Here is a 14,534-nt window from a genome sequence, read left to right as displayed (position 1 = left end):
TAGCTATTTATTATTAGCATTATTCTTCCGACGTCTGATTTCTTTTTAATTATAGAAAATGCATTTTATGCTTCAGAAAAATAATATCTTAATTCTGTCCATTTTCCAAATGTTCTCATAATCGGTTAACTGGTTATTATTTGACTAGTCGAGGACGTAATCAGTTAGAGTATTAGGGCTTAGGGTTAGCTGTCACGTGAAAAATCCCACGTTATTTAGCCAGGGCTGACCGATCGGCGCCCGTGGAATGCTATTTGTCGTGAGACGATGCGTCGAACGTCATAGCTTTGCACCTTTATCGCAATAAATTGCAGTCGGGCTGAGGTCCGGCGAAACGCGCGGGTTGGTCAGTCAGCCCTTCGTGGAATTTCAGCGACGTCTCCGTGCAATTTCGTGCACGCGACTTCCACGGGGCAGCGACCACCGGAGGCCCCGCAGGAATCTCATAAGCGGGACGGTTACACCGGGAATTTTGAGAATTTTGACGAGAGGCCGCGATATCGATCCGGGATAATTTCATTTAATCTCGTTAACGAAGTGGAATGCTTAAAAATTGTAGCGCGCAACTTCGCCCATGGAATCTCCTAGAGAATTTCGACGTTCGTTAATTTCTTGTTGCAAGAGTATAAAAGACGCATGCTTTTTCATATTCACGTATATTCGCCTGGTTATATTCATTTGCAAGTCCAGATTCGAAGGAACGCTTGTAAAACCGACCGGAACGGAACATGTGTTTTTTTTCAATGAAGCGTAGTGCGTACGACCGATAAACTGGAGTATGTAATAAAGTTACATTATTAAGGGAAAATAGTCGTCACCTGCCTCGTAAATTAGTCTTATCCGAAAAGGGTGAAGCGATTAGTAACACGTATCGAGTCTAACGCGCAATCTTGTCGAGGCCGTGATAAATACGCGTTAATACACACCGCAGAATAAAATGTGTTCTGGTGCAGACCATGAATCTGTTTCTCGAATAATTTCTCAAATACATGTATTACCCTTCGTGTGTCGCGCGTGTTGTCAATTCTCCGATTCACCTTACTTATTGTTCCCTCGTCTGAAGTGTTTGCCATCCGATGACAGGTTTTTCGCGTAACAACAAGTGGCTGCCGCGAATCTCCAACACGCGACGATCGGTCGCGCGCGCCACAGGAAAGAACGAAATCCGAAGTAGAGGAAGTCAAATAAAAGCCCCTCCGGTTTCGGCACTCGACTCGAGAGCACACGCTCTTCCTCTCCTCGCTTGCTTAACTGGGCGAGCGTACAACGAAATTCTTACGTAATAATCTGACTCGATTAAGGTCACCGGTTGGGACGCGAAGCTACTTGGTGCAATCATTGCGAATTTCCTTAGTTTTTCCCGTTACATATAACCATTACTCACTGCTCGTTTCACCCCGTGACCCTTTGTGCCTCTCGCTGGTAAAGGAAAGGAAGAGAGAAATACCGGTGGATCGTTAGGCAGGAAGCACGTGCTTCCGACGATTCGAGGCAACGCGGCGGGGTGCGTCGTCGTCGTTTCGACGAGCATTATAATATAATAAGAATCGGATTAGCATTGAATGAAGTGGGTGGCGCGAGAGCTGGAGCGATAAAGGAACTAATAAAAATCGGTCTCTTTAAGGCGAGCACGGTGGTCCTTGTTCAACGCCAAGGCATGCCGGGGGATAAACCAAATAAAAGAAATTACGCGACCGTTGCGTCGGCCACATCACGTTTCTCGAATAAGGGCTCGCTGGTTTCGCTCTCATCTCGTAGAAACGATGCTCGCACGTCTTTTTCTGAAGCTTCAACGAGCTGTCGTCGCACGCGGAAGCTCTCTACGGCTTTAATGCCGGCCCACGCGGCGATACTATACTTTTCCCTACTTCCATCATGCTAACCGTTAATTTAATTATCGTCGAAGCTCGAACTTTTACTGAGAAGACCTCGCTCCTCCCTTCTCTTTCATTATATTCGGACAACTTTTCCGTCGGGTTAGTCTTTTGTCGTTTTTCAGTCCTACCGCACTGGATCGAACTGGCGCAAGTTCGGCATTGTGCTCGATCAACTTTCGCGGCGGCTGATTCGCATGTGCTAATTACTACGTGTGTGTGTTTTAAAGCTCTCGGGGCGTGTAGAAGTATTTTAGAACAGCGCTATAAAATTTTATCTCTCAACTACATATTTTATACGTGTATATTAGAAGACAAGGGATTAAAAGAGTTTAGATTCTAATTCTATTTTGCTGTCACGAGTGGAATTTTTTTATGAAAAAGCAGTAATTCATGTGAAGGATTTGTTATATTTGTTGACTGTCATTTAAATGAGTTAAAGCTTTTACATTAAATTGCTTATACACACGCATTTAAACACATTCGAATATGTATAATAACCCTCGGTTCATCGCTCGGAGCTATCTTTGAAAAATGCGTTAAACCCGTTAGCCGAGAATCTAACAATAATCAAATTGGTGCGCGACGATCCCTGTTTAATAATTCTTTATCTCGTCTAACACATTCAACGTTTGATGCATTCGTTGCAGACCTTCGTGCATGCGTTAGTTGGTAATCGGTCTCGACATCGTTATCGAGTAAAAAATTCTGTGACGCATATGAAATATAAAAGCCGATAGATAGGGCACGGAATAATTTTCGCTGGGTTATAACGAAGAGCCACGCAATCACTTTCTGAACTTATTCATTTTATATCTTTGTGTGCATAGTTTTCTTAAATTAACAATTATAATGATCCTAAGTCAGTTTATATAACAATTCTTCGTAACTACTTATGTACGATTCTAACATGAATATAAAAGATTATTGACAAAGAAGTGAATGTTTGATTCTCGATTTTCTAACATTTAGTAGCGCACATAAAACAATTTAGAACGGAATAGGTCAAGTTGTGGTTCTTAAGAGTCGAGACCCGATTCGTCGGCCCCCTAATGCGTTCAGAAAATTCGAGCTCATGTTTATTGCTACCTTAATACACGACCGGTCGTATAATCGACCGCTGGTTGAGAGGTACTGGGTAACAATAGTCCAAGGCGTCGACGCTGGACCACCCGCGGTTCGCCATTAAAAGTCGCCTCCGTGGAAAGAGTAGGCAAGCTCAGCAAGAGAAAGAGAAAGAGAGATGGTAACGGTGGACAAATGTGCGTGCCCTTTTCGCTTCTCTTTCGCGTGTGAGCGAAGAAATAGAAAGACGGGAAGCGAAGGAACGGCCGCAGTGGGCCACAGAGGCAGCTACCCGGCAGAGCGGATTCGGAAATCGAAACGTGGGGGATGGTTCAGGCGGGAATTAAGAGCCAGGGAAGCAGGACGAATGAGTCCGACGCCGATCTCTGTGTAACGCGAAACCTCCTGGCGCCTAACGTTTCTCTAAGCCTCCTTCGGCTCCAGCGGTGTCTCATTGTGACACCATTAGCCGACGAACTCGACGCGGCACCTCAAAACGGTCCTTAAACGTCGCTTTCTATTCTTTTCTTTTTTCCGATCCTTATACCTTCGGACAGTGTTCAGCGAACTGTTAACAGTTCGTAATTCTTAAAGGACATATTTTTACGCTGTTTATAAATCGTTTGAACTGACAAACGCGATGTGCATACATTCAATTGCGACGTACAATTCTCCATTATCATCAGTCACTCGTCGATGAATTGACTGATCCGTGTGACCTGGTTGCAGGGAAATCGACGCTTTAGTTGATGGATTGCTCGTTGCTCTTTAATTCGGGTCGTTTACATAAGTCGCTTCACGCGATTCGGCCAGCTGACGACCGACGTTCGGGGCGCGGTAAAAATAAACCGTCTGTTAGTTACGATTTTAATTTCCGTTAACATACGCGAAGGATTCGCGTGATCGTATACATAAATGACGCGCATTCTCGAACTTTAATACGGCGACGTTTGTTTCAAGCCCTCGCGTGAGGGCGCAGGTCTTACCGTGACAATGCGTTCACCCTTGGCGTAACCATCGTCGCTTGTAGTTCATCGATCATCGTTTTAAAAGTCAGTGTGTTATGCTGTCATATGGCATCCAGCGTTTACAAGAAAGCTGCATGTAACATTACAACCTTTAAACGTTCCTGCGACTGACCTTCGTACTCGAAGAGATAAGAGAGTGGAAGACGGATCGCCTGGCTTGTTTTCGCTTCCTCCCCGCCGCATTATAAATAATTCAATGCCAGCAATTTTCCCTTATTCTCGGCGCAATATCCTTTTTATTAAACTCTTTTTGCAAGCTACAAAACGCGTGTTTCATTTCATCTATTACAGAAGAATCGTTCCATGCACGTCTTTTGTGGAGGCCAGCTTGTCGATTATTTAATTACGGCGCGTACACAGTTTAACGCAGTTTATTATTAAATTTATGGCTGGTTTACCTAGGCGGTAAATTGCGAAGGGTCGAAATCGCCAACTTTTAATCGAGTGCATAATAATAAACCGTCGCCACCCTTCAAGCTGGGCTTGTAATTAATTATACTATTCGATTGCAGGGAAATCCGTACGGATTGAAGGACACGACGGGAATGGGGATGACGGCGGATATGGGTGCCGCATGGGGTACAGCCGCCCTTCAACCTGCCGCCACGGGTTACTACCCCTACGATCCAACCCTGGCCGCCTACGGGTAAGTTTATTACCGGTTTTCATGGTCTCTCGGCTCCATTAGATTAAACCACCAGCCGCGTGGTTCAGCTCTCGCTTTCCTCTTTGGTCCGTTCGCGAGTGCTTCCATTAAAACAAGAGTCACGATCCTCTCATACTCGCTACACACATCCAGAGACCCAACAACGGTTATCGTTATCGCGAATCCTCAACATCATTCCCTCGATATAACCGATGATAAACAATTTCAAGCAACCAGTCGATGTTTCCAGCTTAAAATTAGCTATATATTCTTGTTATTTTAAGCTTTCATTAAAAGCCTCCTGGAATAATCCTGCACACACTTGTGCAATTATTTGAATTGTCTCTATCCTTCCTTTAAAGACATCATTGACTCTCGTTTCAATCGCGGCGTTCACCCCTCGGCGTCGATATTTACAAAACGGCGCACCGCCGTCGCGGCAGAGGTAGGCGACAATTAATCCGTAAGAAGGGTGACGAGCAAACCGGATGCTCGTTCTTGCCGCGCCTCGTGGATAAGAGTTACGAGGGTTCTGTCAACACGGGGACCCTTGCGCTCCATCTTGTAGGGATGCGGTGGCGGAATATCGATGCCGAGGAAAAAAGGAGATCGGTATCACCGCCGTTGGGGACGAAGTAACCCGCAAGCATTGTATCGGAGTAAGTGATTTTGTTGCCAGCGATTCGCTCGTGTATTTTCAGCCCCGTCCGCATACCGCCGGGATGCGTATTTTTGTTCACGGATTCCCGTGTTTTGATTAATAATGGCAGCGCGGACGAAAAAAGTGACGGGCGAATTTACCACGGAAATTTATTTCGCCTCTCGCGCGTGGTATACGCGCGCGATACACCGGTGATATATCAAAATCTGTCAGAAGGAGAAAACGATTATTTATCGAGCAGGGCGGGGATTAAAATTACCGGTGAAAAAAGGTCGCTTTGTTGCGAAGCGACGACACTGAATCGGGCAGGTCCGTTTCGCTTTTACACGAGAAATGCTGGAAATAAAAACCGGCGAGGTTAACACGAGGCCGGCTTTTAAAAACCCGCAATTTCGTTGTCGCCGCTGAAGGAGTGGGGGCGAGACGGTGGAACGGGGAGAGAAAAATAAACCAGGTCGTGTTGTACGCATGTACTTTCTTCCCGAGAGCGTTTTACGCGAGGATGATGAAAAAGAAGCGTCCCGGTAACCTGTATAACAACGCGAGTCGGAAAGGTAGCTCCAGTCGTTGAAAAGTTTCGCCGGAGTGGCTTTCGTGAGAACGGGCAGGGTTATTTTCGAAAACCATGTGTCGCGTGCCGTTGACAAAATGAGACATTGACATAGATTTCGACGCTAGGCGTAATTGGAAACACTTGCCTCCTCCGGGAGCTCTCGATTCCTTCTTGTACCTCATAAATCTAAATCCTCGTTTCTTTTCCATCTTTTTTCCCCTCGTCGTTTTTCTTTTATACCGTGGTTTTTAAACACATTTCTCTCGTGGCCGGTCCCTCGTTATGCATTCGTGTTTCGTTTCACGGGGAAGAGGTTTCGATTCGATCGATAATTAGGAGAAAAGGGGCCCCGTGTTCGTCGCGATAAGAATCGCAAAAGAGGATCCAATATCGAGCTTAGATCTCCTCCGAGACCCGTTCCCGATTCCTTTGATCTTACCGCGAGAGCGTCGCTCTCTCGTCATGGAGTTTGTTTTTTTATCTCCCTCCCGCTTTCGCTGAGAGGGATGAGAGGACACCAAGATTCGAGAGGAAACCGTGCACGGCGAACGGTTACAAAATGGCTGTAGGCACCCGAGTGGGCGTACGTAATGGAGGCTTCCAGGTTGCCTGTATATATGTATAGTCGCATCGCGAGCGTAGGGAGAGCAGTAGGTCTCTCTCCGTAGGAGAGCGAGTGAGTGAGTTTATTGATTGGCTTCCTCCCGGGGTTGGCTCGCCAGGCCTCTTTCTATTCTCTCCCTCTTGCTCCCACTACCTTCCACTTTCCGCTCTCCGCTCTCTGCCTCTTTCCCTCACTTGCCCCAGCTCTCTCTTTCTCTCTCTCTCTCTCTCTCTCTCTCTCTCGCCCTTCGTTCTCTCGCGGCTTCTCTTCTCCTCTTCCCTGTTCCTCTCTGTCACCCGCTGCTTCCTTTTCCCACTCATCTTCCATCTCTAACGCGGCGACCTCCTTCCACCCTCGAAAGCGAGCCAGCTCCCACAGGTGCTTTACTTACTTTGCTTAGCAACCCTCGTGTCCACACACAAACACGCCGAGTTCTCTATCTGTCTCCCTCTCTTCAGAAGACCAGGTTCACGCTCGTTCATGTTCTCCCCCGGGTTCGTTCTCGCTCTCTTCCACGCAGCCACCGCGTTTGATTCTCTCTTCCACATACATCTCCGCCTGCTCTTCCTCCACCTCGTTCCACCTTCTCTGGAGGATCCCCGATTCGAGTAAGCGAGCGAGCGAGCGAGCGAGCGAGCGCGTGTGTACAGGACTTCGCACAAAACTCCGAACTCTCTGTAGGTAGGCATTGTTTATCGTGGAATATTCACCCTCTTCGCTCGGGCGGCACGGCGAGAGGCAGTCTCGCTTCACCATTCCGCGCGGATCCTCTATTAATTTACTTGCTTAATAATACGCCGCGGCCCTCTTCTGCCCTCGACGTCCACCCCACGTCCGCTCTATTTGTCTCCTTTCTGCGCACCCTTCGCCCCCTGTTTTCTCTCGTCACTTTCGTCGTCGGCGATGAGCTGCTATTGTTTCACCGCGCCGGGCTCTCCAACTTTTCAGCTTCGAACTCTCGTCCCGGGATCGGTGCTCCGCAGCTCCGTTTTGCAGGCTCGATTGGGACGGGAGAATGCTCCGATTACGGGAAATGAGAAATACGCCGACGGCCGTTCCCTTTGCGAATTGTCGCCGACGCATTCTTTCTTCCATGTCGATGAATTCGATTCACTCGTTTCACTCCTCTCGTTTTATTCTTCACTTCTGTAAACGTTTACTCCTTATTGTAATTAAAAAAAAGTGGACGAGCGTATTTCTTCTAGTACTTCAATCTTGAATTGTTCGATTTAAAAGGATAGATTCATGATTTTTTCGTATTTCCTATGGAATAGATTTTTTTATATTACTACGATAAATTGTGTACATAATATATTTTACAATATCCAGACGCGAACACTTTTCTTATCGTTACTCTTCGATACATCTCTACCCAACTTCCATTTCGTTGTACAATTTCTACCGAAACGAGCGAAAGTGGCGCAGATGCGAGCCGCGCGAAGATCTCTTCCGGAGCTTCCCCATTCCGCGACTGCCATTTTTCACGAAGATCTCGCGACACCCTCGCCCTTCTGTTATTCCATCCTTTTCGACTCTCCGCGGCCGTGACACCGTTGAATAAAAAATCACAGTCGATCTACTCCGAGAGCATCTCGAGAAACTGCAAAAAACTGATTTCTGCACAGTTGCTCGACTGGAGTGTTGGCCTCGGCGCGCGCTAATTACTTTGAAAAGTAAATCGCCGGGTTTCTTTTACCGTCGAACCAGCAGAGAAAATCGGTCGGATTAAGCGGTCGTTAAACGATGAAATCGCGCGATCTCATCGAACGCCTATGGCTCGAGCTAACTCAATTCCCACTTGATAAGGAAATACGACTTTTTATTTGGCCGTCAGATACAGACGTTTGCTACGGGGACGGAGAAACGCACGTGTGAGAGCTTTTTCCCGCGATGGATCCGCGACCGGTTGCTTGAATCGATTTTTCTTTACTTGTTCTGCAGTCAGATCGATATGTACTGTTTGCTGCAAGAGAACTCTCGCGCGTCTTCAAACCGTTTAGGCGACAATCAGAATGATGAATGATTTCTACTCGTTTTCATCGTCATGTCATCAATATTTGATTTAACTATATCGTATCAGATTTTAATTGAATGGAATATTAAAGTCGAATGGAATTTACTTGGCATTCATTTGGCTTCGGTTGTAAAACAAGTAGTCGAGGTCAATGATTTATCCGACATTATTCTATGTACGAATTTAGAGTATAATGAAAGAAAAAATGAGTCTTCTAGTTATTCAAGATTCTTAATAAGGATTCGTTTTTATCGTCTGGTATCAACAAAGTGAATATTTATCTAAGTTGAGTTGTAATCGTTATCTTTTATCTCATAATTACAAGTTAATCCTAATGTGTGTTGAGAGTTGCTTGGTATCCTCTCTTTTAAGTTCAAGGTTGACAATCTGAGCTACGCGGAAGAATCACAGTTTGAACTTGCTGAAGACGAGTCATCAGTCGCTTGTACGATTTCCTTCTGGATTAGTTGAAAGGTGGCGAAGTTGTCGCAAATGTGAGTGTTTCAAAAAGAGGTTCAGAGAGTAATGAGGATGAGGAAGAAGGGGCGGGTCAGTTGGATGCAGCGCGCGCGTAACAGACGCGATGTGACTCGACGCGGTGGTAGGTTGCGTGGTGCAAGCACAAGCAAGCAAAGTAGGTAGGTCGGTTGGTTGGCTGGCTGGCTGGCTGGCTGGCTGGTTGGTCGGTCGGTTGGTAGATTGGTTGGTAGGTAGGTAGGTAGGTAGGAAACGTTTGCACATCCGGGACCGGGCGTAACTATCGGAGGCTATACGTATACACGGCTCTGTACGAGGCCAGAGGACGTAATTACGCGCGTTCTGCCAATATTGGTTAACCTTTCGAGGTTGACGCCACCATATGCAAAGCCCCTAATGAGTCGCTCGAGTGGCCCTGGTGTCTAGTGTTACGCGCTTATCTCTGCCCCCCTTTTCGCGTCGTTATTACCTCCACCGGAGCTGTTCGACGATATCCTCTCTTTTCCGCTATTTCCCACCCCCGTCGCGGGCGCTCGCCTCTCTGCGCTAACCCCTCGCAATTTCTCTCTCGCGTTCCGCCTTTACAAATTTCCATACTCTCCTCGTGACGATAAAGTAAAGCGAAGGCACAATCGCGTCGCCACGGATGGAATCGTCTGAACGGCGAAATCGTGGGTAAAATAAAAGATACGTAACGTTGAATACCCCTTTTTCAAATTCCCTTTACAACCTGTAGTTTCCCTTATACATACGTAGTTGCATTAATGCTCCGAACTTATCTCGAAATTGCAATCTTATTTCAATCAAATCCAGCTCGATTGAGAGAATTCTCAGGAACTCTTCAATATGTAACGCGAAACCTGAATCGCGAACTCGATTTCAAGGAGGAGCCTACGCAGCCCGGATTCCTGACGATCCTCCGCAAATCCCCCGAACCCGCAAGCCTGCGCCCGTAGCTTTTACGCGCGAGATTCTGTCCCGATCCAACCTTGCAGATACCTACAACTACAAGACGCGATCCTCCGCGAGCTTTCCATCCTGTTCGTTGTCACATCTGCATTGCATTGCGCTCGATACGTCCGGACGATCCTTCGCATCGCACACGCAACGGCACACTTAGTATGTAAATCGCGGTTCGATACACACATACATACACACACACACACGCGTGTATGTGTACAACGTTGCGCTCGCGAGAGTACGTGTGGATAATTGCGCTGTGGCGGGCGCGTATGTGGGAGGCAGTCGAAATTGCGCATATCAATGAAGGAGGGTGGGAGTTCTCGGGCGTCGCGTCGCCTCGATTAAATCTAGAAGCGGCATGCCAGCGGCCGTTCCTGTCAATTTCTAACTTCCTACCAGGACTACCGCGCCCCGGCTGACTATTCGCGGAACGACTCGTCACGTTTCCAACGGCCCACAACTTTATATTAAACTGTTTTCCTATTCCTAGATAAAGACACGGGCCGTGGATGCATCGCGTTCGGGTATCGATACGTGCAATGAGTTTCCCGAATGAAACTTTTCTCAGATAGTAACTCTCTGTCTCTCCGGTTCGATTCATGGGAAAGCGTCGATGGACTTTGTTCTAATATTCAATAGTTCGTTCTTTTTACCTGTCCTTCAAATTGTTCGATCGACTTCAGTGGATCCTCAAAGAGCAACCGACCGCTCCCATTTTCTTCTGGTCGTACCCGGGTAATCTTGAACAATCTCGATCGATCGGACGCTTCCGAACGAGTGGAGAAGAAAACGACGTCTTGATAGGGAGAACGAGAGTTAGAAGAGGAAGACAGAGATGGTACAAACAAAAAAGCGGCTGATTTTATAAACGACCTACGAGAGCCGCAGCACTGGCTGCCTTTCCCTTGTCCGAGGGAGTTTAATAGAGGGTGAAACGTCCTTGAAGTTGCACGAGGTCTCGCTTCCTTCGGGATCGCTGCCTTGTTCATCCCCATCGGCTCGGCCATCGGCAATCTCGGATGTGGATTCAAGTAATGATCAGATGAATTTCGAAACGGAATTACACGATCATCTTTTCCCCTGTTCCTCTGATCAGAATTATTCTATTTTTCATTCGACTTTAATCTAATAATATAATCTAATTGAAATATTTTTATATTCATTGAAAAGTTAACAATTGCACATTAGACAATAGATATTAGAGAAAGAAATAAAACAGAATACTATAGTTTGGTGAATCGAAGCGTTCAATATTTTCGGAACGGTGACGACCAGAGCCCGAGATTAGATCACGCCTAAACTCTTGTACGCCCGAACAGAAGATTTCATCAGTCCATTTGTCGCGGGTCCCGACCGAACGGAATCGGTCGTATAGGACTACGATCATAAAACACGATTTAGTCCCCGGGAAAACGTCTCCATTCGAATAAACTCGCGTCTCTGTAAGAAGAGAAAGGATCGGTTGATGATCTCGTCCAGCGAGGGCGTAAAACAGGATAGATTCCCGTCGAAAAAGACAGTCAGGCAGTAAACATTTGGACCGTGTTTCAAACTCCAGCAATCGTGTTTATATACACATACATTCTTATATCTGCTTTATCAATTTACTACTTGCAATAAAAATTTCTCGTAAGGGAAGTTCCTGTTCTCGAAAATTTCGAAGTTGTTCCGCGTCCATTATCACCTTTCAGATAAGCATTAATTATTATTTACAACTTAAAAAAAACTGTGAAATTCGAACAGGAAAATAGATTTATCTATATCGTCCAAGGGTTTCCGTTAATCGTTCGCCGATCTACTGTTCTCGGTCCTTTATTCCCAGTACCGAATCTTGTACCCCGTCAGACTACGTCACGCTTCGGCTAACAATGTCACCGTTAACCACCGCCTCGAACAGCGTTACCACTACCCGCCATCGGCAGCGCGAACCCTCCACGGCCGATGGATCGTCGATAAATACTATAGTTTGGTGAATCGAAGCGTTCAATATTTTCGGAACGGTGACGACCAGAGCCCGAGATTAGATCACGCCTAAACTTGTACGCCCGAACAGAAGATTTCATCAGTCCATTTGTCGCGGGTCCCGACCGAACGGAATCGGTCGTATAGGACTACGATCATAAAACACGATTTAGTCCCCGGGAAAACGTCTCCATTCGAATAAACTCGCGTCTCTGTAAGAAGAGAAAGGATCGGTTGATGATCTCGTCCAGCGAGGGCGTAAAACAGGATAGATTCCCGTCGAAAAAGACAGTCAGGCAGTAAACATTTGGACCGTGTTTCAAACTCCAGCAATCGTGTTTATATACACATACATTCTTATATCTGCTTTATCAATTTACTACTTGCAATAAAAATTTCTCGTAAGGGAAGTTCCTGTTCTCGAAAATTTCGAAGTTGTTCCGCGTCCATTATCACCTTTCAGATAAGCATTAATTATTATTTACAACTTAAAAAAAACTGTGAAATTCGAACAGGAAAATAGATTTATCTATATCGTCCAAGGGTTTCCGTTAATCGTTCGCCGATCTACTGTTCTCGGTCCTTTATTCCCAGTACCGAATCTTGTACCCCGTCAGACTACGTCACGCTTCGGCTAACAATGTCACCGTTAACCACCGCCTCGAACAGCGTTACCACTACCCGCCATCGGCAGCGCGAACCCTCCACGGCCGATGGATCGTCGATAGGTATTTTAGGCTACCTACACAGTATACAATGCTACATACCTATAACAGGCTCGCGTGGAGCGCATTGCCCGACAAGGGAGGGCATCGGGGGTGGTTAAGCGAGGGAGACGGAGCGAGAGGGTGGCAGAGAAACAGGAGCGAGTCGGGTGAACTCCGGGGAAAGGAAGAGTGGGGGATCGATCGAATCGCCATTACGGCGAGTGAGTGGCGGGGTTGCTCGATGGAATCACGCCGCCGCTGGGGGTTTATTCTCCGTATATATTTGCCGGAGTATCACCCTCGATCCAGTAGGATGTCGCCCCCTATCCCGGAGGGTTCGATGCTCCGGCGCGCAGCCTGCAGCCAGGGGAATGAATCTAGGAAGCTTATACCTCTCTCTTTCCCTCTTTCCATCTCCCTGTCTCTCTCGCTCTTCCTCTTTCTTCGTGTCTCGAGAGCGCACCCAAGCACTTTGGACTCGCCAAAATCTGCGGGGAATTCGCACCCTCGACAGGATGCCACTTTGCGAGTGGAGTGGCTCCAGTCGACAAATGTTGAACAATGGTCACGTTTTTGCTATCGGAAAGGTAGATTGGTTGCTTCTTATGGGATGGATTACCACCTCGTGAATTCTTTTTTTATTTGATTATAATTGCATCTAACGAACTTACTGAACGCGTTTCCATATTCAATTCTATTTCTTATACATTTTCCCAGTTTAATAAAATTCATGACGAATATAAACTGCAACAGTATTACTTTTGATTAATTTGCAAAAAAAAAAAGCAACTGTTGCAGATACGGGGCGGGATACGATTTGGCAGCGCGGCGGAAGAACGCGACGAGGGAGTCTACGGCAACGCTGAAGGCCTGGCTGAACGAGCACAAGAAGAACCCGTACCCGACAAAGGGCGAGAAAATAATGCTGGCGATCATCACGAAAATGACGCTGACGCAGGTGTCGACTTGGTTCGCGAACGCGCGAAGACGCCTTAAGAAGGAGAACAAGATGACCTGGGAGCCGAAGAACAAGACCGACGACGACGATGACGCAGTCCTAACAGATTCGGAGGACAATAAGGAGAAGGACGAGTTGGCGAGCGACAATCAAGGCGACAGAGTCGGAGAGGAGGCGAGGAGAGGACTCGAGGAGAACGGTGAGTCATTTTTCTCTTCATGACTTCCGCCTTCTTCGATTCTGCGACTTCGAATTAAGCCTCTCTCTCCTCTGTTCGACACAATTGGAGTACTAAAGGTTAGACGAACGGAATCAGCTGTCGAGAGATGATTAAACGAAAAACAAGACAAATTACGCGACTCATTATACCAGATCGCTTCTAATTACTTCAAACGATTCGTTGCCTATTAAAATACGAACTGTCTACGAAAAGTGCAATTGGACTTCTCCCCAACTAGTTTTATGCGAGGTAGCCAAGTTTAGTCGATAAGCTTGCATGCGTGTAACGGCACGGGATGCAGTAATCCATGAAGTCGTGCATGCATTCGCGTTGAAAGAATGCTCGCGGAACAACCGCGTCTCGAATCGGTTGAAGAAGCACCGCCATTAGGGGCCAATTATCGATGTCCCGATGTACGTATGTACATACCCGTTGTTGCGAGCACAATGGCACTCGAGCCGGGTGAACCCGGCCGCGAAAACGTGGCCAATATCTACCGCGATCTCTCGTGCGGTATGCCGGTATGGCGTGTATACCGTGCACTCGCGTGACTAGTTTCTTCGGTATCGAATAGGCATCGGTCGGCGTTTTTGATATTGCGCAAGCATCCATTCCACGGAACAATAACCGTACTCGAGACATCACCCTGCACCGCTCCGCGACACTGTCCACAAAGATCTTTAAGAGAACGGGACTTCTAAGATTTGACTCGAATCCCTCTTTAGGATAAATACCATTTTAATCTTTTTAATAGATTTATTTTTAAAAAAATTACTTATATACAAATGTGTCATAAAATAAA

The 14,534-nt window shown here is 46.6% G+C and overlaps 1 protein-coding gene across 1 annotated transcript in view; it reads left to right on the top strand.

Annotated features, from left to right (window-relative positions):
• LOC108628434 (homeobox protein caupolican) overlaps positions 1–14,534 on the top strand; it is a 40,230-nt gene that overhangs the window by 10,460 nt on the left and 15,236 nt on the right. Inside the window, exons 3-4 of the mRNA XM_018030341.2 lie at positions 4,480–4,613; positions 13,353–13,711. Of these exons, the coding sequence (XP_017885830.2) occupies positions 4,480–4,613; positions 13,353–13,711 (493 nt within the window). The remainder of the gene's footprint in view (positions 1–4,479; positions 4,614–13,352; positions 13,712–14,534) is intronic.

The sequence above is a fragment of the Ceratina calcarata genome, unplaced genomic scaffold, assembly GCF_001652005.2.
Source record: "Ceratina calcarata isolate Rehan_Ccalc_2016 unplaced genomic scaffold, ASM165200v1 scaffold525.2, whole genome shotgun sequence".
NCBI classification, from domain to species: domain Eukaryota; kingdom Metazoa; phylum Arthropoda; class Insecta; order Hymenoptera; family Apidae; genus Ceratina; species Ceratina calcarata.
The sequence above is the reverse complement of the archived record's forward strand: the minus strand, read 5'-3'. Positions and strand labels throughout refer to the sequence as shown.